Source organism: Equus caballus, chromosome 6 (assembly GCF_041296265.1).
Source record: "Equus caballus isolate H_3958 breed thoroughbred chromosome 6, TB-T2T, whole genome shotgun sequence".
Classification (NCBI taxonomy): Eukaryota; Metazoa; Chordata; class Mammalia; order Perissodactyla; family Equidae; genus Equus; species Equus caballus.
The window spans coordinates 8,815,728-8,840,319 of NC_091689.1; the positions used below are offsets into that span (position 1 = coordinate 8,815,728).

Here is a 24,592-nt window from a genome sequence, read left to right on the forward strand (position 1 = left end):
AAAAGGTCAAGTGCTGGAGACCCAGCTAGCAGAGAGCCCTAGCTCCCTATGTTCTAGGATATTCTGAGTTCCCACCCAGAAGGCCCTGAGCCTTGGTCTCTTGCCCTAGGACTCCTCATTCCTGGTTCACTGCAGACTCTTCTTAGCCCCATCCCCACTCCCCTTCTAGTCCTCACCAATGCGGGGGTGGGGGGGGGGGAGGCCGGTGCTGGAGCTGGGGCAAGGGGAGAGGGGCCTTGACTTTTAAATCCCCTCCCACTTGTGAGGACTTGGCTTTGCCACCAGGAAATGGGATTGTATGATTGAGCAACAGACACCATGCACCCAGGGGCCTGGATACCTGTGTGGGGTTACCAGCTGAGCCCCTCCTCTGCCCACCCCACCTGTCTCCCTGTTTGGGGCCGGGGCCCAGTGCTTGCCTGCTGCAGGGTAACCAAGTCAACAGGTCTGCCCTCCCGGGGACGTTTCTAACAACATTCCCCTACTGAGAGCCGACCAGAGACTATAAAGAGGCTGGTGGCTCCCGGCCTCTCACAGACCCTTCCCTGCTTCCCACCAAGCAGCAGACCCCAGCCAGACCCCAGCCAGGCAGCATGGTGAGTAGGGGTGGGGGCTGAGCATGCAAGTGAGGGTCCCAGTGGGCCAGGTGGGTGGTATGAGGGACTCTTGGGAGTCTCAGAGTTCATGGGGCTCCAGTGTGTGGGAAGGTAAGGAAGAGGAGAGGGGAAGAGACTTCCAGATGTGAGCATCGTCTGCCAGGTGTGCTGGCATGTGGGGGCGTGCGCAGGGCATGGAGAGGGAGAGGGCAATGGTAGCCAGGAGGAGGGCTGCCAAAGGTTCTGAATTTAGGGGTAGGAAGTATGGGGTGAGCAGGACTGGAGCAGAAAGTGCAAGCACTTTCCTACAAACCAGGGGCCCCGGCAGATTCACTGTTGGCTTCGGGTCCCACCTCCCAGCTGTGGGGACACGTCTCACAGCCTTGCCCATCTGCTCACCTTTGACCTCTTGTTTGGGAAACATATCAGTGGGGAGAGGGAGGAGGAGAAAGGAGAGGGAGGGTGCTCCCATTTATGGGGAGCTGGCTGTGTGGGGTGGGGGTGGGGGGCTCATTCAACATCTTTTACCCATCTCCCCACCAGGCAGGACAGAAGAGCAGTTAAGAGCATGGTTGGAGGCAGGCTGTCCCCACTCTGAATATTCCTAGTCTTGCTCCTGACCTTGAGCTAGTTGCTTAACCTCTCTGAGAGTCCATTTCCTCATCTGTAAAATGGGGTAACAGAAGCACCTATCTAAGGGGATCGTTGTGAAGATTAAATGAGATGGTGTATGTGAGGCCTCAGCACAGTGCCTGGCACCTAATTAACGTGTAGGAACTAAACACCATTGCGACAAAGCCTGCCGACTACGAGATTATCCTATTTTCACAGTCAAGAAAAGGTGGCTAGAGCAGCTGAGGTGAAGTAACTTGTCTGAGGTCAGAGAGGGATGGGGGTCTGAGGCCGAGTCTGTGTGATTCCAGGGGCTGAGCTCTTTGCCCCAAACCTGCTGCCCCACAGAATTTTCCAGCAGCTCAGGCATACCTGAGAGGTCAGAGACGCCTTGTGTGGTGGCGGGCAGGGTGGTGTCCGGCTTTGTAGATCTGTCTGCAGAGATCTGGGCAGGCTCTGAGGGGCAGCAACCGGCGCTGAACTCATCAGGTGACCGGTGAGCCGAGTCAGCCTTCCCTCCCGGACCTGGGGATCTCTGGAGTCCTTGTGTCCCTAAATCCCTCCCAGCTTAATTCATTACCTTCTCTTACGTGACACCAGGGATTGGGGTTGAAAAATTAGTAAGAGGACCCCATAGGTATGGGTCATCCTAGTATGTGTCATGCAACGAGCAGGACAATTTGCAGGCATTCTTTCATTCAATCCAAATCATAATTCTAGGAGGGAGCTCTTTTTATCGCCCATTTCACAGGGGAGGCCGCCCACAGAGAGGGTAAGACTCTTGCTCAAGGCAAGCAGAGAGGTAATGAGGCTGGTTACACACGATTTATGGATTAATCCCTGTCATCTCAAAATCATAAGAAGTCAAAACCCCTGTGTCATATTTAAAAAGTCAGTGAAGTGTCAAATTTATGGGGAGCGCATCCTCATGAAAAAATTAGGAAATATTTCAGACATGCAAAAAAGGTAGAAAGAATAAGACCATAAACACCTGCTACTCAGCTTAAGAAACAGAATCCCTCTCTACTGGCGTTCACCTCCCTCCACTACCAGAGCAAACCATTATTCCAAATTTGGTGTTAATATTTTCCCTTGCTTTCTTTATTTTTGTAATATGCACACATTACAAGAATTTACAGTGAATATATAAATTTGTCTGTAAATGATGCATAGTATTGATTTACAAGTTAAAGATGTAAGGTATCATATTGTACGCTTCTTCTTAATTTGCTTTTTTTCCGGGTAAGAATTTTTTCTTGGCGAGATTCTTATAGTTCACCCATTTCCACTTCTGAATCATTCTTTATCCGTTTTCTCCTGTTGAAGGACGTTCAGTTGCCTTCGGTTGCTATGGTGCTGTGACTGTTCTCGCACCTGTTTTCTTGTTTACCTGTGAGAATTCTCTAGAGCAAGAGCATCTTCAGCTTTCCTAGATATTGCTGAATTACTTTCCAAAAGAGATGCATCACTTTAGGCTTCTACCAGCAGTATGAGTTCCCATTTCTCCATGCCCTCCACATGATTAAGACTTCAAGTTTGGGGAAATTTGATGGATGTACTCGTTTTGTTTTTAGTCTGCGGTAATTACTTCTCAAGCAGACCTGGGAGACACACCCTGGTATTCCCACTTGCCACACTGTCGCATCTGTTAACATATGCAGCCGTCTCTTCCCTAGACAGTGAGCTACCCGAGGGCAGGGACTGGTGGCAAGGGTTCTGTATCCTTAGTGTCAGCACGGTGTTTGGCAGATGTAGAGGCTCAATAAATGTTTAATGAAGCAAGAGGGTCAAGCCTTCTTGATTCCCATGGAACTCCCCAGGAAGGGCACTGACCTTTCCCTTTTCTAGGACCAAGCAGGTTATCCCAGTTCTGCTTCAGGGCCCAAGAGTTGTTTACTACCAGCCTCGAATCACGTGGGGAAGAACTTTCCCCCCAGGCCCACTCTGCTCCAGAACCACGCACCCTCAAGAGAGGAAAGAACGTTCATTCCAGCCCGCTCTTCCCTTCCTCACTGGCACTGTAGCTGTAACATGAATCTAGAGTTCTTTCTGCTTTCTAAACCTCTTCCTTTTCTCTGACCCCTGAAACCTGACTAGGATCTTGCTTCCCTCACCAACGGCCCCTAATTTCTTTCTGAACATGAGTGGGTTGACTATCGTGCTCTGTCAGACTCGTTTGACCCCCTTAACATTCCTCAAGATGCTTAGTCACTGAGCAAGACTCTATAATCTTAGAACTGCCCACATCTTCTGCTTCCCTTGGGGTTTTGGCTCAGCCCCCGGAGGCAATGCCTGTCGGTCCTCAAAGCACTAGTAAATGCTTAAACATAGAAGGTGGGGCAGGGGGACCAGGGTCCAGGAAACTTTGCCCTCAGCCAGAGAACTGCTCAACGAAGGAAGCCAGGATTCGTGTCCAGGCATGATATGCTAAGGGTATTCTCTGCCCTTTGCCCACTCAGCGTGAGTGCATCTCAGTCCACGTGGGGCAGGCCGGCGTGCAGATCGGCAATGCCTGCTGGGAGCTCTACTGCTTGGAACATGGGATCCAACCAGATGGGCAGATGCCCAGCGACAAGACCATCGGGGGAGGGGACGACTCTTTCAACACCTTCTTTAGTGAAACTGGGGCTGGAAAACATGTGCCCCGGGCAGTGTTTGTGGATCTGGAGCCCACCGTGATTGGTAAGTGATGATCAGTCCCTGCCGTGGCCTCCTCCCGGGGACCACAGCAAGTCCTTCTCCATAATGAGAGCACTGGAGTTTGGGGTTCCCAGTTGCTACAGCCAATTAGAACTCCAGATCTTCAGAACCACTGTCACTCAGCTCCAGAGTCTCAAAATCACTCCACATCTCTTTCTTTTTCATTGAAGAACACTTAAAGTCAAGGGCAATAGCAGTAACCTGAATGGGGCTCCTCCAGGGCAGGACTTGGGACATGGTGACCCCACCCCTTCTGGGTACCCTGGGGCCCAAAGAGCCAGGCTGAAAGGAGAGGGGGCCCTAAAACTCCTCCCATTGCAGATGAGGTTCGGACAGGCACGTACCGCCAGCTCTTCCATCCAGAGCAGCTCATCACTGGCAAGGAGGATGCAGCCAATAACTATGCCCGAGGCCACTACACTATTGGAAAGGAGCTCATCGACCTAGTGTTGGACCGAATTCGGAAGCTGGTAAGAGAAGGACTGGGGGTGGGGAAGGGGGAATCTGGATTTGTAAAGTGGTCTGGAGACCAGATGGGAGGAGGGCAGCAATCAGCCTTTGGGAGAGCCTCCTGGACAAGTCTTAAGCATGCAGGATCAGGACTAGTGGGGAGGGGAGGCAAGGAAGAGGCTCCAGGCTGGAGCTGAGTTTCCTCTTTATCTCCTATAACGCTGGGCAGAGTGGCCCCCAGGACAAACACGTCCATGGGCTGCCTGGTGAAGCCATGGGGGTCCATAGGCATTCCCAGAATAGCAACTTGTATTGTAGGAATGTGGGCAGAAGACCCTGTGAAAAACAGGGATGCAAACAAAGCCAGCCCAAGGCTCTGTGATCGACTTTGGCCTCCACCGAGGATGGGGATCAGGTTCCTGGATGGTTGATCTTAGTGGACAAACCCTTTAGAAACATCTGAAGTTAAATCAGGGGCCACGAGTATGAAGCTGCATGGAGTTGGCAAGTTATGATGACAAGAACAACTAAATGAGAAGATTCAAGAGAGCTGCCTGTTAGAGGCCTCAGAAGGTTTTAGAGAGGAAGAGGGACAAGGAGGAGAGAGAGTGGGCCCTCCCTATGAGGATCTGTTTTGTACTGTTGGGAAAAAGTCTTCCAAGGATTTTATGAAACTTTTGGAGGAATTTGAAACAGTACAAGCTGGCTCTTTCCTGTTTGTCAGCTGTGCTTCACGTCCCACGTTTCTCTTTGCCTTCACTTTCTAGGCTGACCAGTGCACAGGACTCCAAGGATTCCTCATTTTCCACAGCTTTGGAGGGGGCACTGGCTCTGGCTTCACCTCCCTCCTCATGGAGCGGCTCTCTGTCGACTATGGCAAGAAATCCAAGCTGGAGTTCTCTATCTACCCAGCCCCCCAGATTTCCACAGCCGTGGTCGAGCCCTACAACTCCATCCTGACCACCCACACCACCCTGGAGCACTCAGACTGTGCCTTCATGGTGGACAATGAAGCCATCTATGACATCTGCCGTCGCAACCTGGACATCGAGCGCCCCACCTACACCAACCTCAACCGCCTCATCAGCCAAATTGTCTCCTCCATCACAGCTTCCCTGCGCTTTGACGGGGCCCTCAACGTGGACCTGGCAGAGTTCCAGACCAACCTGGTGCCCTACCCTCGCATCCACTTCCCCCTGGCCACCTATGCGCCAGTCATCTCTGCAGAGAAGGCCTACCACGAGCAGCTGTCAGTGGCAGAGATCACCAATGCCTGCTTCGAGCCTGCCAACCAGATGGTGAAGTGTGATCCCCGTCATGGCAAGTACATGGCCTGCTGCCTGCTGTACCGTGGAGACGTGGTACCCAAAGATGTCAATGCCGCCATCGCTGCCATCAAGACCAAGCGCAGTATTCAGTTCGTGGACTGGTGCCCCACGGGCTTCAAGGTTGGTATCAACTACCAGCCACCCACTGTGGTGCCCGGGGGTGACCTGGCCAAGGTGCAGCGTGCCGTGTGCATGCTGAGCAACACAACTGCCATCGCCGAGGCCTGGGCCCGCCTGGACCACAAGTTCGACCTGATGTATGCCAAGAGGGCGTTTGTGCACTGGTACGTGGGTGAGGGCATGGAGGAGGGTGAGTTCTCCGAGGCCCGGGAGGACATGGCTGCTCTGGAGAAGGATTACGAGGAGGTGGGCATGGATAGTGTGGAGGGGGAGGGAGAAGAAGAGGAGGGCGATGAATATTAGGGGAATCCTGCATGTCTGTCCTAAATAAAGTGCTGTGGACTTATGGTCTCACAACTGTCTTTTTCTCTTGGGAAAAACTATGGGAGGAGGGCTTCTTCACGAGAGAGATAAGGGGCCAGCCCCATGGCTGAGAGGTTAAGTTTGCGCGCTCTGCTTTGGTGGCCCAGGGTTTGCTGGTTCGGATCCTAGGCATCACCGTGGCACTGCTCATCAAGCCATGCTGCAGTGGCACCCCACATGGCACAACCAGAAGGATGTACAGCTAGAACATACAACTAAGTATGGGGGGTTTGGGGAAAAGAAGAAGAAGGAAAAGAAAGAAGATTGGCAACAGATGTTAGCTCAGATGTTAGACAATCTTAAAAAAAAAAAATCAGAGAATTAAAAAAAAAAAAAGGGAGGGAGAGAGAGAGAAATAGGAAGGCTGATGTCTCGGCCTGGGTTCCCCAGAAAGCAGATCTCATTTCAGAGTTCATTAAAGAGTACAATTCCAGGGAGCAGAATGGGGGCCAAGAGGAGTAAAGCAGAGAAGGAGGGGGAATTCGCCCTAAAGAAGACGCAGCCAAATAAATGGCATCTCAGAACCATTTCTTGGGTGAGGCGGTAGGAGCGGAGTTGAGGGTGGGGGAATTTATTCACTGGCTCCATCCTTCTATTGGTTAAACCTTCACCCCAGCGAGCATGAACTCCCCTGCACTTCCGGGCTGCACACATTTGGGCTGCAGGGTCAATAGGGAAACCCTGGACCCTGGAGATGAGGTGCTTGTTAAGCTGCTTGTGTGTGAAGTTGGTCCCCGCTGCACAGGGCTGCAACATGCGCCTGGTGAGGCCAGGAGGGTCTGAAGTGGTGCCTTAGAGCAGCCTGACATAGCAGGTGCTCACTCACCCATCCTACAGATCTGGAGTTTGTCTTCTTCAGGCAGCAGGTGTGGGTGTAGAGAGTCCAGAAGCTGGCATTAAGGCAGAACAGTGGCACAGTGGCAGCAACAATGGAGGAATGCCTTGGGACAGGGTGCTTACCTCCAAGGAATCTCCATCAGCACTCACTACTTTTTGATAAAGACAATTGACATCTCTTCAATCCTATGCCGTGTGTTATGCAAGCACAGCTTCAAGCCTCCACTTCCAACCAGATGGCCGCCCCTAAAACCCTTGTATACGGACTTTCCATAGCCCCTGTTGGGCTGGCTTAACCACTGCAGGTGTTGGAACTAGAGGAATCCCCACCCCACCTCCATCCCCAGCCAAGGGATGAGATGGTGATGCCAGAACCTAGGAGCTGGAACACTAGGTGGGAGCTGGAGCCACAGCAGAGCTACCCAGAGAGTGCAAGAGGGACCAGGGAGGGAGGGACATTTGGCAGGATTCAGAGCCATGGAGGAGACATAATCACTGCCTGAGGTGCCACCTGACTTCTCCCTTCCTCCCACCCAATCTCCCACCAGTGGCTCACCTTGTCTGAATCTACAGAGAAGCTAGTTGGCAGGGGCAGTGGGCAGGGGCGGTGGCTAGGAAAAAGGAGGTGCAGTCCATGAGACACAGAGCAGGCAGGGAAGATGAGATAATGGATATCAGAGAAAGCAGGCAAATCAAACACACACCTCACCTAGGTCTAGCACCCGGATGCCATTCAGGGCCTGTGGTGGGTGAAACTGGAAATGGAGTGACATCTGGTCCCCCTCACCTGTCCCTGTCACTTTTGTCCCAATGATTATTTTGTCGTGAGTAGAGGATGGAGTGGAAGCAACAGGATGGTTTAGAGAAGAAAATGGGCATGCAGAGCGTAGCTGTTCCCTCCTTCTGTATTGTAATTGTTTGCCCAGAGATAGTGAATATTCTCAACTGCTCTTTGAGGCTTGAAGCTTACAGAGGAAGCTCTGGCCTGGGAGGAGAGACGCCTGCATTGTGTGTATGTGTCTGTGTGGTCGTTGGGGAGGGAACGCAATTCAGAGGGAGTATTTAGAAGCTCATTTTGGCTGAACAATTCAGCTATATCCTCAAATCCACTTTTTCCTACTAAAATGGCTGACTTTCAAGTCTCTATTTGACTCTCGTGTCTTTCTCTCTCTCTCAACTGGTTTCAAACTTGGGGAGGGAACAGGGGTTCTTTTGCGAGCCCTTCGAAGCCCAAGAAATTGCTGTCACTTATTGAGCATCTGCTGTGAACTGGCCCTGTATCCATATTATCTTGTTTAGTCCTGAGGTCAATACCGTTATACCTCCCGGGTGGAAGCTCGTGGGAACAGCGCCTGCTCCACTCAGCACCCTCAAGGGTGCCCGACACGTATTAGACACTCAATATTTGTTGAATTTACTTGTTAAATGAACGCCTATTTTATGGATGTGGAGACTGAGACTCAGAGGAATTAGATGAGTTGCCCAAGGTTACTCAGCTAGTAAATGGAGGAGTCAGGATTCAAACCCAGGTCCGCCTGGGCCAAAGCTTATGCTGCTGCCCTCCCCTTCCTCAGATGCCCTCTCCTCCTGCCCACAGAAGTTCCAAGCACCCCTCCAGACGTCACCTCCTCTGGGCCTGTCAGGTTCCCAATGCCCAGACAGTGACTCAGGCGCCTCGAAGGCAGGGAGGGGATAATGCTTGACACTCCCTTGCCCAGGCACTGTGGTGGAGGGCATGCATGGGGGTGCAGGGACCCAGCTTCTGGGGCTGAACAAGGGCAGAGGTGTCTTTGGGGCCAGGTTTGGGGGCTGTCAGTGCCTTCTTGAAAGGTCCCCTCCCCCCGACATCATAGGAGATGAGGCGAGGGCTTGGGAGCCACCAGAAGGGAGGGCCAAGAGAGAGGTGAGGTCTTTACCTGCCAGGATGGCTAGGCATCCAGAGAGGTGGCCAGGCTCCCTCCTGTTTGCTGTCTCAGCCAGCCCACCCTGAGCAGGTGCATGGCCACCTCCTTTCAGAACCCGCGAGGCCTCCCAGCTGGTAACCCTATTGGCAGGCACTGGCAGGCCTAGGTTGGACTGGGAGTGGGTTTGGGGAGGCGGCAACCCAAACCTCCATAGAGCAGCTGGGAGTGCCACCCAGCCTGGCCCCTGGGGACTCCCTCAGTGCAGGGGAACGCTTTCATCCCTGATGCTTCTAAAGCCCGGGTACCATTCCCTCCTGCAGGCAGACACAAGAGACAGATTCCCAAGCTTGAATTCCACCCAACACGTTTATTCCCTCGCCTCTGATGTGTCAGGAACACACCTGCCTGCCAAGCTGCCTTCTCACCCTTCCCTCCTTCTGGAACACCCCTGCCACCTGCTCGTCTCAATATTTCCACTTCTGCCAGCTTAGGTCACAGTCGCCCAGAATCCATCCAGCCCTGCGGAGCGCTCCCTCCTCTAGATTCTCCTGACACCTACTGTCTTTCTCTACCACGCGTTTAGCACTTGGCATGGACTGCTTGGTATGGTCACACTTAGCTTTCTACCAATATCCTATTTCCCCAACTAGATTTAAAAAAAATATGCATGTATTTGAACACTTATTACATACACCTGCATCAGAATTCAAAAGGTACCAGGGGGATTTACAAACAGCAAAAATAAGTCAACACAACGAAAATAAATCCCCTTCATTTGTTCCCCTCTTGGCAGCCACCAATGTTAACTTTTTTGTTAGTGTTTCTTTCCAGAGACATCTATGTATATATTAATGTATGTATACACATTTAGATACACTTCATTCTACACCTTGTTTTCACTTAATAAATCTACAAGATGGTCCATACCAATACAAATAAATATGCCTCATTCTTTTTGATGAGAACGTAATATTCCATTGTATAGCACACCATTGCTTATTTAACAAGTCTGCTATTAATGGGTATTTAGGTTATTCGCAATCCTTTGCTATGGAAAAGAATGCTGCAACCCTTGTACCTACCTCTTTTCACACATGTACAACCATAAATTATTAGAATTGGAATCACTGAGTCAAAGGCTATGCAATATTAATTCTGATACATCTCATATTGCTCTCTTTAGAATTTATAACAAATTACCCTCCCACTGCCAGCGTGGGAGAATGCCTGTGCCCCCAGCCTTGCCCATACAATGTGTTAAACTCTTTGATCCTTGTCAATCATCTAAGAGAAACAAAGTACTTTGCTGTACCTTTTCTTTATAATTCCCTTGTTATGAATGAGATTGAGCATCTTTTCATGTATTTAAAGACCAGTATGTCTTCTTCTGGGAACTGTCTTGTCTGTGCCCTTTGCCCATTTAAAAAATTACATTGTTTGTCTTTTCTTAATAATTTGTTGGAATTCTTTGTGAATGAAGGAAATTAACCCTTTGTCTGCTAGATATGTTCCACATCATTTCCCTCAGCTGTGGTTTGTCGATGTCGATTTTCATCTCCTTGAGTACAGCACTGGCATTTAAACCTCTGTTTAATATAATACCACATACATGGCAGGTGCTAGACAAATGTCTGTTGAGATAACAGAAGGAAGAAGAAGAAAGATAGATTTGGAAAATTTGGAGTGACCCACCCTAACCTCTTCCTTCCTCTTACACCAAGACCAGTCAGGACTCTTGTTGTAAACAGCGGAAAGGAACTCTGGCAAAGTGAAAAAAAAAAAAAAGAAGAAAAACCACACACACGCACATAAACACACACAGTTGGAGAGAGATTGAGTAGCACACAGAATCGATGCGAGGGCCAACAAACAAGTCTCCACAAACAGGTAGGCACCAAGGGAAGCTGACCAGACAGCACCATAGTCAAGGTCAGGGCACAGGACAGCCTGCCTAATAGACCCCTCCCGCCTCCACCCCCTGCAGAGAGGTCCCCTCCCAGCAGGCACTGAGGCTGACATTTCCTCCTCCAAACACTAGAGGCCGCTGCTGGCTCCGCCGCCAGCACTGCAGAAATGAAATCTAACCTGCCCCTGCTTCTCTGTGACCTGCTCCAGATTCAAAGTCCCAGTTGGAGCTTCCGGTTGGCAGAGCTTCTGTCTTTTGCCTGCACCTTGGAGCCGAGGAGTCTAGGAGAGCAAGCGGCCGGGCTTTGTGGCAGGTAGTGGCTTGCCTGCCCTCGAGACCTACGCAGTGGGAATTCCCCAAAATACTCAGGAGGCTCAGACCGTGAGCAGCCAGGAAAACTGCACGAATGCATGCCACCCTCTTCCCTCTTGTCTGACACAAGCCCTTCTCTTTGGTAAAGGGTTTCTGGGTCACCTAGCCTAAAACACTCTCTCGAGTCACATAACAGGTACCGCTTGGGCCAGTCATGATGCCAGAGCGGATGTGCACTGAGACCTACTGTGTACCATGCCTCATTTAACTTCCAGACAGCCCTAGGCATTACCTGTATTTAGGGAGGAAAAACTGATCCTCAGAGGTTTTCCCAAGTCACACCGTAGCACCAGGTTGCAAACCCCGGTTTGCCTGTTTCCAAAGCCTGGGGTTTCCCTGTGGGCTATATTGATGGGCTGGTTTCTTGTCAAGTTGGAGCTCTGTGAAGGCAAAGATTGGACCACATTCTTTTTACATCCTGGCAGCATCTACTATGTAGAAGATGCTCAGTTAATGCTTGTGGATTGGCCTGGATGATATCAAGCAGGAGCCAATTCTAGAAGGTTCTCTAACTCTCCCTTGAGGCTTGAACCCAGGAATCATATTGAGGTGGAAGAGGTCTACTCATCACTTTGGGAAGACAAACCTTGAATCTGGGGGATTTCCTTTTCTTTTTTTTTCCTTTTACCCTTTAACCCCACCTCCCCCCAAATATGTCAAAACTGTCGACAGGAGGTTGACATCTGTTCACTATTTAATCATCCAGTGGATTTTTTGAATCCCGTGAATGCCCTAATACTCTAGTGAGAAAAAAGACTGAATCTCGGCCCTGTGGAATTTACATTCTAGTCGGGGAAGTGAATGTCAATCAAATAAACAAAGAAATAAATGCTAATTTGTAGCTCTGACACGTGTGATAAAGGATGCCATGAGATGCTGTATGAGGCAGGTCTGATCGACTGAGGGAAGTCCGGCAGCCTCTTCTGAGGACCTGGGGGGCTGCAGCAGGGATGCGAGAAAGGGGGAGGATTCAGGGCCAGAGGGGAGTGTGTGAATCCTTGAGATGATTTCCTCCGGGGTGAGTAACCATCGATCCTCGAGACTGTTTATAGGCAAGCGACAGAGGGCCCAGGGTTCGGGTGGCTTGCTATTGCGAGCGCGCCACGCCAGAATGGCCCCGGCCGCTGTCTCCCAGGTCCCATCTGGGGATGACGTCATCCTGGTGCAAGCCCAAAATAGCCGGCTCCGCCCCCATCTCCCGGCAGCCCCTGCAGCAGCATCCCCCACCCCTCGCCCCCCGGGTGACAGGCCGAGCCGGCCTCCTTTGGGTGTCTAGTAGTTTCCGTGCCGCTGACGCATGCTTGCGCGCACAGCTGGGCCGGGCGCGTCCTACGCAGCAGCCGCGAGCCGGGCAGCCGGTGCCAGACGGTTCCCGGCGGGGGGCAGGGGCGGGGCGCTGCAGCAGGCCAGGGACTCCCGGCCGAGGAGGTGCGGGCGGGGGGGCCCGGTCAGGCTGGGGGGCCCTGGGCCGGGCTGCTGCAATGGAGGGACCCCGATAGGGTTCCCCGGGCCTGGGCACCTAGATAGCCCGTGGCACCGGCCTGCGGGGGCCGATAAGGCTGCCCGTAGGAGCCTAGTCACCGGCGGCAAGCAGAGCCTAGTGGGCTCCGCTTCCCCCGGGAGCGCCTTCCGCCACCCCGGGGGGGGGCTCCAGCCCCAGGGAGGGGCTCTTGGTTCTCTCTGCCTGATGCCTCCTTCTCTCCCGCAGCCCCAAGAAAGCTGACTGCTGACGAGTTGCCATGGCATCCTACTACGAGATCCTAGACGTGCCGCGAAGTGCGTCCGCTGATGACATCAAGAAGGCGTAAGTGCCTCCGTTGCGCATCAGAAAGCCTCTCTCTCTCCTCCAACCTCCCCCCCCCCCCCCCCCCCCCCGTCCTGGGGCCCTTCAGGAGTAATGCCAGGCAACCAAGTCCCTAGAAAAGATTGGAGGACTTCCTCAGAGAGGGACACCTGTAGGGCGGCAGGAGACCCCTGGATGAGTAGGATAGTGTCCATAGCGTGAAGAAGTTCTGCTGGGAGCTGCACTGTGGGTCCTTCTGCAGCAAACTCTCCCTTCCCCTCCCCTCCCCTCTTATCACCATCCCTGCCCCTAGGCGTGAGCTTTCTCAGGATGCTGTGCAAAGATGCCCAGGCGGTGTGACTGGAAGGGACCAGGGCTCCTGTACCCTCCGTGGCGAGGTGTACCCCCACCTTTGCAACCTCAGCCCCACTGAGCCCCGGGGAGGGGTTAGGGCTGGGGTGTCTTCTCACCCTCACGGTAGCATGGCTGAGGCTAGTGGTCCAGGTGCTGGCGGCAGAGGGGAGAGAGGGGGACTCCATGGAAACCCTGCAGCAGAGGCAGCCCTGGCAACCGGGGGGACGGGGATGTGAGTAGGGAAAGGACAGCGGTGGCCAGTGGGGAAATGGGTCACTCTGCTCTGTGGTGAGAAGTGGCTGGTTTGTCCCTTGACCTTCCCCTCTGAACCCACTTCATGCAGGTATCGGCGGAAGGCGCTACAGTGGCACCCGGACAAGAACCCGGATAATAAAGAGTTTGCTGAGAGGAAGTTCAAGGAGGTGGCTGAGGCATATGAAGTGCTGTCGGACAGTAAGGGCCAGGGCAGGGCAGGGCAGCACCCATCGCCCCCACTGCATGCCCCATCCCGCTCCTTTGCAAGGCCATGCTGCCACCACCCCAGCCTCCTCCGTGCCGTTTTCCAGTCTGGCACTTAGGTCACCCCTCCTGCAGGGACTCTGGGACTTTTTCCCTTTATTTTTTTGCTTCGATTCAAATGAGTACTTACTATGTGCAAAGCATCCTTTTCTTTTTCCTTTAATCTCCTGTGCTCAGTGTCTCCTCCCCAGGATCTGGTAGTTGCGGCACAGGTCCTGACAAGGGGAAGGAGGCAGGGCAGGTAACCGATGTGTGCTGAGCCTTCTCTGTGCCAGGCATTGGCGGGTGTAACCTCCCTGAGTCCTCACAGCCATCCTACGAGGCAGGGTTTATTACCCCCACTTTACAGGTGAGGAGATTGAGGCTCAGAGAGGTGAAGTAACTTGCTCAAGGTCACACAGAGCTGGAATATGAATCCAGGTCTGTCTTTTATTCATTCATTCAAACAATATTCATTGAATACTTATGGTGTGGGGTACTTGTTGGGTTCTGGGGAACAATGGAGGACAAGCAGGCAGTGTCTCTTGTCCTGATGGATTCATCATATTCTGGTCAGGGGAGACATTAACCAAGTAAATACAGACAAGAGTGTTCCAAAGCAAAGCAGCAGGTTGATGTGACAAGGAATCATGGGCAGCAGTTTTTGTAATAGTGGTCACCGGAGGCCTCTCTGAGGAGGTGACATTTGCGCTAAGCCCTGATAATAATAACGTAGTAATAATTAGCTAACATTTATGAAACACTTACTGTGTATCAGGGACGGTGCTCGGAAGTTTATGTAGATTATTTCATTGAATCCTGCAACAGCCCTATGAGGTGGGTGCTGTTGTGTCTATTCTACAGATGAGAAGGACTGGGCTGCTGCTAAAACCTATAGCCCATGGCCCCTGTGCACCTTGTTGTCCCCCTGGGCAATCCTCTGAAGGTCCTAGCCCGGAAGGGGAGGCTATCAACCCAGAGGGATGGAGAAATGATCTGGTTTCTCTTTGCAGAGCATAAGCGGGAGATCTACGACCGCTATGGCCGGGAAGGGCTGACGGGGGCAGGTAGGTGGAGCGGGAGCCCGGAGATGGAAGTGGGTCAGGGAGGAGGGGAGGGCAGGTTCTTGCAGTGGCTGTGTTCTCGAGGCTCCTGGCCATGCCTTAGGTGGGGTCCCCTGGCTCAGGTGAGATGTGCGCCCTCCACCCGCTCCTCATCCTGCCTCTCCTCCAGGAACTGGCCCGTCTCGGCCAGAAGCTGGCGGTGGTGGGCCTGGCTTCACCTTCACCTTCCGCAGCCCTGAGGAGGTCTTCCGGGAGTTCTTTGGAAGCGGAGACCCTTTTGCAGAGTTCTTTGGTGAGTGGACTCAGGGAGGCCCCTGACTAGCTCGACTTCCCTCTCCAGGCCCATCCTTCCATCAGCTGGGCAGCCCTTAGGCGAGAGGCTGAGAGGGAAGCAGAATTCCACAGACTGAATATTTTGTGGGGGTGGATCCAGTGAGAGCCAGGACAGAGCCCTACACAGGCCTGAGCCCACGTGACCCTGTATGACACTTCAGAGACTCGCCTTATTAAATAATAACAACAGTAATGCATTGTTAGACCTCCACAATGACAGCCATGAAAGGAAGACTCGAAGCATCATGTGACGATAATAACGACATTACAAACACCAACAGATGCCATTTTTTGAATGATTAATATATGTCAAGGATCCCCCCCAATCCTCTGATGAACCCTGCGAGGTGGATCATTTTATCCCCAATCACAGATGAGAAAACAGAGGCACCTTCGAATAACTTGCTTAGACTCACACAGCAGTTGGTAGAGCCGGAACTTGTGTCGCGTCTGCCTGACCTCATACCACGCTTATCTGCCCGGACCCAAGAGGCTGTCTGTCTGTTCTCCCTCACGCCGTCCCCCTCTTCCTTCCTCTATTCTTTATTGTGGACAGAATTTACTGGTGAACTTTTTCATATGTAATATTAACTAGGAGCTTAATTTGTAAATAAGTCCCAGCAAAAAAGAAAAAAATCGGAAATATTCCCAATTGCTTAGCAGCTTATATTTCCAGACCTACAAGCAGGGTTCACACGTTTTTTGGAAGGCAATCTCTTCATCAAATGACTGTTAATCTGCTTATTTGTTGCAGATGACCTGGGCCCCTTCTCAGAGCTTCAGAACCGGGCTCCCCGACACTCGGGCCCCTTCTTCAGCTTCTCTTCCTCCTTCCCGGGGCACTCTGGTAAGTTCTGTCCCTTCCCATTTTTGCAGTGGAACCCCTCGCTTTGGCTCATTGCTCTTCGAAGCCTTTCCTCCTGGGTGTCTGGAGCCCCGCCTCCGGGCAGCTCTACGGTGAGACCCCGTGGAGGCTGCTGGCCCGTTGTGACTGCACGACTGACCGTGCTGCGAGCACCTTCCATCTAACAGCCTCTCCCCCTCCTCTGTCCCAACACTAGATTTCTCCTCCTCATCTTTCTCCTTCAGTCCTGGGGCTGGTGCTTTCCGCTCTGTGTCTACGTCCACCACCTTTGTCCAAGGACGCCGCATCACGACACGCAGGTGAGGGCTCCTCTGGGACAGTCCGGGGTGTGGGGGTGGTGGGGGAGCTGCACGCACTTAGAGAGTGAGCCCCTGGAGGGCAGAGTCCAGCCTGTCCTGCTCACTGCGGCCTCCCAGAGCCTGCACGGGCGCCTGCAGGACCCAGGCATGCTCACTGACTGCATTGTGCTGCCCCTCACAGAATCATGGAGAACGGGCAGGAGCGGGTGGAAGTGGAGGAGGATGGGCAGCTGAAGTCAGTCACAATCAATGGTGAGGAACACTCTGCCACCCAGGCCCCGGCCCCAAAGCCCTCTCCCCAAACTGCTCCTCTTTGGACTCCCTTGGGGCAGGGAGGGAATCATAGCCACAGGCCAGACTGGCAGGGTCAGAGATGGTGGTCCTGGGGTGGGGGGCTGGGATGGAGACTTGAGAAGTCTCAGAGGGTCGGCTCATCATCGTTAGTGGGGCGCGTGGCGTTTGCAGAGCACTTTACTATTTTTAAAGCAGTTGCACAGATCCCGTATTCCCTGTATTGTTAAAACAGCCAGGGGGAAAGCAGGGCAGTTGGTATTCATCCTATTTTTCATTTGAGGAGACTGAACCTCAGTGTGGTTAAATGGCCTTACCTCCCAAGTAGCCCCAGGCCCAAGGCTTTGTCCTCCTTAGTAAGGGGAAAAGCCAGAAATGATGCTCAGGGTGCAGGATTCCGGAGCTGAATTCTCTCCTCAGCACCGTGCTGCACAGGATGGTTGCCATGGCTACCCTTCCCTGCCTGCAGCTGTGGAGCACCTTTTGCTGAGTGCTTTCCATGGGTAGTCGTAATTAACCATTGGAACAATGACAACGTGTGCATGCTCATCATCCCCATTTAATAGATGAGAAAAGGGAAGCTCAGGGGGCTTGAGTAACTTGCCTAAGGAGACACCTCGTACCTGCTGGAGCTGAATACCTGCCCACGCTCATAACCACTATGCCAGGTGCCAAAATGCATGCACGCCACTTCCAAAGGAGGGGCTGCAAGTGGTCAGAGTGCTTGCCGCATGAGGCAGCCTGGCAGAATTCTCCTGGCCTGGGTCTGAGAGCCTCATGGTGGCCATGACTCTTGCAGGTGTCCCAGATGACCTGGCCCTGGGCTTGGAGCTGAGCCGTCGTGAGCAGCAACAGTCTGTCACCTCGAGGTCCGGGGGCACGCAGGTCCGGCAGACTCCTGCCTCACGCCCCTCTGACAGCGACCTCTCTGAGGATGACGAGGACCTGCAGCTGGCCATGGCCTACAGCCTGTCAGAGATGGAGGCAGCTGGGAAGAAACCGGCAGGTGGGCGGGGGGCGCAGCGACGACGGCAGGGGCGCCCCAAGGCCCAGCACCAAGATCCAGGCATGGGGGGGGCCCGTGAGGGTGCCAGGGGTGACACAGCCAAACCCAGCCCATCCCCGGAGGAGAAGGCCTCTCGCTGCCTTATCCTCTGATCACCAGGCCCAACCCACCCCGATTCAGGGTGACCAGGGGTCCTGCTCACTGTCAGGAGAGCAGAGAGGGGCATGGCCTGAGTTGCAGGAGCCCCTTTCCCACTCCACACTCCCTCTGCAGGCTTCCCTCCCAGGTCTCCCGCACTCCAGTGTGGACTTGGGACTTGCTGTGCTCAGCCCTTGGCTCATAGGTCCCTGGTGAAGCCCAGGGTGGGGGTCCTCGGGGCAGTGGGAGGGCCTGAGGAGCCAGGATGCACTTATTATTGTTAGATGGGGAGTTTCTAAGGGGCATTAGTGGTTTCGGTCGGGCCTTTTGTGCCCAGGTCTTCTGCCACCTGTGTTGCTGATGATGTCAAGGAAGGAGGACTTGGCCTGGGGTTCTCTGAGCCAGAGTCGGCAGCCACACGGGGGAGTCTCCTGCTCTCCTTGTCCAGCTGCAGATGCCCCCGCCCCCTGTTTCCGTGCCGTACTGAGCTCTGACCGTCTCTGTTGCTTCCCTTCTGGTGCTGCTTCTCCTTCCTCGCACTCCTCTCTCTGCAATTCCCCGCGGGCCGCATCGCTTTCTTTCACTGCCAGCTGGCTAGCACTCCCTTCTTCCTTCCCCGAGAAGGCCTGTGTGGCGAGGAAGATGCCGTGGCCGGTAGGGCCATAAGGTCTTCCAGGGAGGCTAGCTGGGTGGGGCGGGAGCCGCTCGGCCGTCCAGATTCGGAACCGGAGCCCACTCCTCCTCCCTTCCTCTTGCTGCCTCAGCCTGCCCCAGGCCTCGGGACTAGGCAGAGGTGAGGCCGGCTAACCCTGGAGAGGTGGGATGAGGCCAGGGTGCCCCAGGAGGGAGGCCTAGGAGGGGACCGTTCCCGTCCTCCTTCACCATGCATCAGGGCTCGGGGGAGGCCACAGGGCTAGCCCAGGTCTGCATGCTCAGCTCCACCCTCCACGGCTTGCTGCTGACCCTCTCTCCTGTCACCCCGCCCCCGCTCTCTCCCCAGATGTATTCTGAGCTGGTGTCCGGGATCCAGAGTCGCTGCACAGTTCCAACAGGACAGCGCCCTCCCCTGTGCACTGGGAGGGGACCCTCCGTCTCTCTCCCTCACCCGTGCTGAGCGTAGAGCCAGGCCTGGGTGGTGGGTGGGGGCCGGGTGGGAGGTGTCGGTAGTCTTAGCCTGTAAACTCTTCCCTAGGTGCTTGGTGCTATCTCTTGGGGACCACAAGTCCCAGAATGCAATGCACCCTGCCTGATTTCTGATAGGTCACGCTTGGGGGAGGTGGTGCGTGGTTGTGGAGCTGTGCATCTTGGGACATGTAGTTCCAGCCCAGGTCAGCCTGTCACTCCCTGTGAGACGGGGAGATCTCGTCATTTCATTTGTCCCTGGCAGGGGTGGCAAGAATGTGGATGAAGGGGTAATGGTCCGAGCTTCGGTTCCCCTGACACCTCTTGCTAGCGCTGAGGTCGGAGTGTATGAATCGAAGCCCTGCATCTAGGAGAGGCTCTTTTCCTGTGGGCGGTCTGGGGTCTCAGGAACAAGCCGGGCGGACCTGCTAGGCAGGGTGTGGCCCCAGAGGGCAGCTGGGCGTGGGCTGGCAGGGAGCTTAGAAGGGAAGGCCGCCCTCTTGGGGGCGGGGGGGGGCGGGGGGGTGTTTGTGTGTGCGTGTGTGTGTGTGTGTGTGTGTGTGGCCGGGATTGGCGTGTGATGGGCGCTCCGGGCATGTTGCTGCTTGTATGGCTTCTTGGCCTCTGACCCTGCTGCCCATTCCTTGTCTCCAACACCACAGATGAGCTGCCTCTCCTCCTCCATGCCTGGGGAGCCCAGTGGGCCAGGGAGGGGAGTGAGGGAGCCGGGGTGTTGCCAGCCCCTGTGACATTGAGCCTCAGAGACCTATCAAAGCCAGCAGGGCTGAGCTCAGACCGAGGGGGGAAATGCTGGAAGTCAATAAAGCTGTTTCGAGAGCGCGGTGGTGTGCTGTGTTCCTGTGTTCTTCCTTGCCGGGGTGTCCCAGGAGGGACCCTATGGGACCAGTGGGTGACACACTTCCCTTTATAGCCCGAACAGCTAGAGGTCGCAGCCTTCCTGGCTGACAGCAGAAGTCCCCTCTTAACCAGGCTGCCCTCCTCAGTACATTGTGGAATCCCGAGAAATGGTCACATTCTTCTGCCCTCACCTCCTGGGGCCCCACAGCTGGCTTCCCCAGGGGCCTGTTCTCCTTACACAGGGACCCAACCCCCAGCACCTCACAGCACGGCTAGAACCGGACTAAGCTGTGAGTTGACTGGAAGCATGAGGAAAGCAGAGAGCAGGGAACACGTGGTGGAAACCTGTAGAAACGTACTCCCAAGGCGCAGAGACGGAGCCCCTCCACAGGTTTCCTTAGCTCAAGGCCTGTGGCCTGTCTCAGAGGCCTGCCCCTCCCAGTGGAGGGCCACAAATCCATCCCACCCAGGGCCCGGGGGCCTCCCCTTCTCTCTCCAGATACCTGCAGAGAAGCCCTTCCAGCCGCTCGGACAAACACCTTCCCATTGTCAAGCAGGGCAGCGTGGCTCCCCACCGACTCTCTTCCATTCCAAGATAAGCCTTTGGCTTCATCTTCAATAGTCAAGGGCCCTGTACTGTATTTTTCTCAAGGTAAGGAAGCAGCCTGCCCTGAAAGGAATTTCAAGCCTTTGTCTTGAGAGACAGAGAATCCCCCGGAAGTTTGTGAAATGGCTGTCTTGCCCACTTCTAGCCTTTGAGATGGCAAACACATGGGAGCTGAGACTCAGCGGAGCCCAGGTGAGGTGCAGGGGGCCCCCGTCTGCTGCTGGCCTCCCCACCACCTGTGCGGGGCAGATGGGATGTGCCCTGTTTTTCATGTGAGGGGACTGCGCCTTGGCAAAGCTAAGTGGTCCTAACTCCCAAGTAGCTCCAGGCCCAAGGCTCTTTGTGCCTCATTTCTACGTCCACCACCTTTGTCCAAGGACGATGCCTCATGACACGCAGGCAAGGGCTCCTCCGGGACCATTCAGGGTGGAGCATTCTGGGAGCTGGGGAATGGGGCAGAGAAAGGGAGAAAGTGGCCCTTGTCCTCAGGTGAACGCCTGTTGTGACATCTCACAGGCCCAGCCTCTGAGTCGAGTTGCCAGGGGTGTTTAGCAAGTTTTGCTCAAGGTGTGGCAGGCTCTTTGCCTGTACCACCTCGTTCAATCCTAACCTCAATGCTGCACGATGCACACTCTTCCTGAGGCCGATTCCTGAGGCCGCAGGGCACAAAGCAGCTGCCCGAGCACCGAGAGGGGAGGCAGTAAGGAGGTTATGCACGCCCGGGTTCGAATCCCCCACCACTTACAAATCATGCTACCTTGGGTGAGTTCTGTGCCACAGCCTGTCTGTCTGTAAAATGGGCTAATAATTGGTAGCATCGTGGTGAAGATTAAACAAGTTAATGTATGTAAAGCACCTTGGAGACCGTCAGACATGTAGGAAGCAGAGCATAAAAAACTGTGCTGGGGGCCTGCCCGGTGGCGCAGCGGTTAAGTTCGTACCTTCTGCTTACGTGGCCCAGGGTTCACCGGTTCGAATCCCGGGTGCGGGCATGGCACCGCTTGGCAAGCCATGCTATGGTAGCTGTCCCACATATAAAGTGGAGGAAGATGGGCACGGAGGTTAGCTCAGGGCCAGTCTTCCTCAGCAAAAAGAGGAGGATTGGCAGCAGATGTTAGCTCAGGGCTAATCTTCCTGGAAAAAAAAACCCTGCCAGATTGTTATCAGCTACCATTGAAACTCGGGAGCCTGACCCCTAGCCCAGCTCTCCCATCCCACTCTGCGTCTCCTGAGAAACGCAGCGGGGCCCGGCTCCAGACCGAGGCTGGGGCTGGAGTCTGGAAGCAGAGCAGACGGGAACACGTAGGAGTCTGCGTTGCAGCTGCACACACGACACACTTACTTTATTCACATTGATACAAAAGTAGATTTTTCTAGAAATGTTCTCTTGCGCCAGAGGGAGAGAGTTGAGTGACACGAGGTGGGAGGCAGGGGGAGGAGGCCTGCCAGGGGGCAGGAACGGCAGGGACCAGAGTGTGGGTCACGGAGGCAGGACAGTGGGCAGCGGGGGCCCAGAAAGCAGCAAGAGCTGGGTGTGGCGGCCCCTCCACCCTGTTCTGTCCACACTGGAGGATGGGGGCGTCCACACGGACATATTGGGAGCATCCAGAACGGCGGGAGATGGGGGCCAGGGAACTCAGGCGGGAGAAGGCTCTGGGTGGAATTGCTGCCAGTAACTTTCCTCTCCTCCTGGCCAGCTGCCAGCTCCCCCGTGGGATGTCTGGCCCCGGCATGCGAGAGGCTGGGCAGGTCTGCCCCTTCCCACTTCCCCTTCCTTACACACTCCTCTCGGAAGGGCTGGACATGCCCAAGAGGGGCCACGGTGGCGGGTGGGGGAGTGAGGAGTGGGTACACAGACAGATGCTCACACAGGCAAAGAGGGAGCAGAGGCTGGGACGGCCACAGAGGGGCCCCAGGCCTCTCACTGGGGCAGGGCCTTGAGGATGGCGTTCACCTCCTCCGCGACAGCTGTCAGGGCAAATTCAAACTGGTCCTGGGGAAGGCAGTGGGAGGAGGGTCATGGGGAGGCTTGGCCTCTGCTCCTGCCCCTGGGGGGCTTTTGGAAGGGGAAGCGGGGGAGGTCGCTTGGGAGAGGAGGGAGTCCTCCTGGGGGAGGTACAGAGACAGGTGGGAGAGCTGGGCTGCTGCTGGCTTCCCTGGTGAAGGATGGCAGCTGGGGTCGGGGCAGGGAGGGACGGTCACCTTAGAGCGGACGAGGCCAGGCCGCTGGTCACGGACATGCTCCAGGGTGGCAGCGATGTCAATCTCCTTCACTCCTGGAGGTGCAGGGGGCACGGGGCTGCTCAGGAGTGTCCAGAGGAGGACAGGACCCAGAAAGCCTGGGGCATCCTGGGGTGGGAGGCTTGGAGGACCGGGCAAACCCTGAGGGTGTGGCAACCAGCCCCTCCACGAGCTCCTGTGACCCTGGGTGCTGGGGAGACTGCTCAGGGCTGGGCTGGGGCACCCTGGGGAAGGGCCTCACCTTTTGCCATGCGGTTCAGTACCATGTCAATGAGGATGTAGGTGCCAGTTCTTCCTGCCCCGTCACTGAAACAGGAGATGGTGACAGGCTCAGCGTGGGACCCAGCAGAAAGGGGGGGGGGGGGACAGAGGAGACATGGAGGCATGGGGCCGGGAGCCACTGCTGGAGCCATTAGGGTGGCTTGGGCAGGGCGTGAATGAGCCCAAGGCGAGGGAACAGTCACAGCACCGGGCCTTGAGCGGGAGCCTGTGACCCATGGGGCGCACTTGGGCGGTGGGCCCACCAGAGAGGGGAGCCCTGGCTTAGCCCTGAGGTGGAGGCAGTAGGAGGTCGCGGGAAGGGCCCCTTCCAGGCTCTGGCCAGGCTTTTGCTCAGCAAACTTTTTGTGTAAATGGCCAGAGGATAAATAGTTTCAACTTTGTGGGCCACATATAGTCTCTGTGGCACGTTCTTTTTTTTTCCTTCAACCATTTAAAAATGTAAATACCATTCCTAGCTCATGGGCCATTAAAAAAAAACAGATGGTATGCTGAATTTGGCCCATGGGCTGTAGTTTGCCGGTGTCCAGGGGACAGGCAGGCAGCGTGCATGGGAGACGTGCACAGGGAGCAGGACCAGAGAGAGGGGTGGAATCAGAATGCCCCACTTCAGGGCCCTCTGGCCTGGGCTGTCCAGTCCCCTTCCACCCCCACCCTCTCCCCAGCCCCTCCCCACGCACCTGCAGTGCACAATGATGGGGCAAGAACGGCCCCGGTAACACTTGTTCACCTTCCTGCAACAAAAAACAGGGGTAAGGGCCAGGGCCACCAGCAGAGGGAAAGGGGAACCGAAACCCACACCTGTGGGCCTCACGATCTTCCTTTTCTCCCTTCATGCCCAGGGCAGAGGAGGGAAGAGGGCTGGAGACAGGAGTCAGGGCGGGAAGCAAAGAACCAGAGATGGTCTGGGTGGCCCTGGACTTGCCTGGTGGCTTACGAGCACATGCTCAAGCTATGCACCTGGAACAACTGACTTAACGGCTCTGAGCCTCAGTTTTCTTACCTGTAAAATGGGGATGATAATAATAATAACCTTCTTCTTAGTGTTCTTATCATGGTTACATGAGATAATCTATGTAAAGAATTAAGTGCAAGGTCTGGCACACAGTAGGTGATCAATAAATGGTAGTACTATTAATGACCATATAAAATAATATTAACAGCACCCTCCGCCAGAAGTCTAGGGAGGATAGGCTTTCTGGTGACATCAGGAGTGTCAATCTTGCCACATCCCTGCTCTGCTCCTCTGCCCTCCTCTACAACGTCCCAGGCTACAACACCCCCACTCAGGCTCCTCGTGGTCCTCACCCACAGTGAGGTCAGGTAGCCCTAGGCACAAAGTTCCTCTGGCCAGGGGAGGACAACTCCTCATCTCTGAACATTATACTGCTGCCTGTCTCCCCGGACCAGCTTCACCTCAGCAAAGGTGCTCTGTAGTTGGGTCATATTCAGACTTGGGGTCCACTTGGACCTCAGACTCCTGTCTGCTGCCCTGACCACAGCTCAGCAAGGAGCAGGGGGTTTCTCCCTCCCTCAGTGGCCCAGTCTAACCTGCCCTTGTCCCTTCTGACTTTCCTGCTTTGAGAGTTACCTGCAGAATTCTGATACCCGCCAATGGACCAGGACTAGGGAAGACTTTCTTAGGGGTCATCAGATTGTTTCAGGA

General features: G+C 54.6%; 3 protein-coding genes across 14 annotated transcripts in view; 2 read left to right on the plus strand and 1 right to left on the minus strand.

Annotated features, from left to right (window-relative positions):
* The first annotated feature begins 471 nt into the window (after positions 1–471).
* Positions 472–6,160, plus strand: LOC100059285 (tubulin alpha-1D chain). Its single transcript, XM_005610623.4, has 4 exons — positions 472–596; positions 3,668–3,890; positions 4,230–4,378; positions 5,126–6,160. Exons 1-4 carry the CDS (start codon positions 594–596, stop codon positions 6,107–6,109), a joined length of 1,359 nt encoding a protein of 452 aa, XP_005610680.2. The 5' UTR covers positions 472–593; the 3' UTR covers positions 6,110–6,160.
* Positions 6,161–11,016: 4,856 nt separating this feature from the next.
* DNAJB2 (DnaJ heat shock protein family (Hsp40) member B2) lies at positions 11,017–19,781 on the plus strand. Of its 6 annotated transcripts, none has more exons than XR_011439504.1 (10): positions 11,017–11,129; positions 12,897–12,992; positions 13,669–13,778; positions 14,837–14,890; positions 15,057–15,179; positions 15,975–16,067; positions 16,282–16,384; positions 16,566–16,636; positions 17,475–18,612; positions 18,820–19,781. XR_011439504.1 is itself a non-coding variant. In XM_070269315.1 (10 exons), exons 2-10 carry the CDS (start codon positions 12,928–12,930, stop codon positions 18,828–18,830), a joined length of 837 nt encoding a protein of 278 aa, XP_070125416.1. In that variant the 5' UTR covers positions 11,029–11,129; positions 12,897–12,927; the 3' UTR covers positions 18,831–19,781. The 6 variants fall into 6 exon arrangements, 4 of the variants coding, with proteins under 4 accessions (XP_070125416.1, XP_070125415.1, XP_001493510.2 ...); XM_070269315.1 differs by having other exon boundaries at positions 11,029–11,129; positions 17,475–17,681; XR_011439503.1 differs by lacking the exon at positions 11,017–11,129 and adding an exon at positions 12,370–12,616.
* Positions 19,782–21,721: 1,940 nt separating this feature from the next.
* Positions 21,722–24,592, minus strand: part of PTPRN (protein tyrosine phosphatase receptor type N) — a 37,443-nt gene continuing 34,572 nt past the window's right edge. For all 7 annotated transcript variants that reach the window (XM_070269319.1, XM_023642392.2, XM_070269318.1 and 4 more), the window contains 4 exons: positions 23,607–23,660; positions 22,889–22,953; positions 22,609–22,682; positions 21,722–22,399 (listed from right to left, as the gene is read on the minus strand). In XM_070269319.1, coding sequence (XP_070125420.1) covers positions 22,328–22,399; positions 22,609–22,682; positions 22,889–22,953; positions 23,607–23,660 — 265 coding nt within the window. In that variant the 3' untranslated portion in view covers positions 21,722–22,327. The remainder of the gene's footprint in view (positions 22,400–22,608; positions 22,683–22,888; positions 22,954–23,606; positions 23,661–24,592) is intronic.

Excerpts from the sequence above, each read along its gene's own strand:
- DNAJB2 (XM_070269314.1), top strand. The coding sequence starts at position 12,928 with ATGGCATCCTACTACGAGATCCTAGACGTGCCGCGAAGTGCGTCCGCT. Across the intron at positions 13,779-14,836 it reads ATATGAAGTGCTGTCGGACA|AGCATAAGCGGGAGATCTAC; the intron begins GTAAGGGCCAGG and ends TTCTCTTTGCAG. Across the intron at positions 15,180-15,974 it reads CCCTTTTGCAGAGTTCTTTG|ATGACCTGGGCCCCTTCTCA; the intron begins GTGAGTGGACTC and ends TATTTGTTGCAG.
- LOC100059285 (XM_005610623.4), top strand. Across the intron at positions 3,891-4,229 it reads TCTGGAGCCCACCGTGATTG|ATGAGGTTCGGACAGGCACG; the intron begins GTAAGTGATGAT and ends CTCCCATTGCAG. Across the intron at positions 4,379-5,125 it reads TGGACCGAATTCGGAAGCTG|GCTGACCAGTGCACAGGACT; the intron begins GTAAGAGAAGGA and ends TTCACTTTCTAG.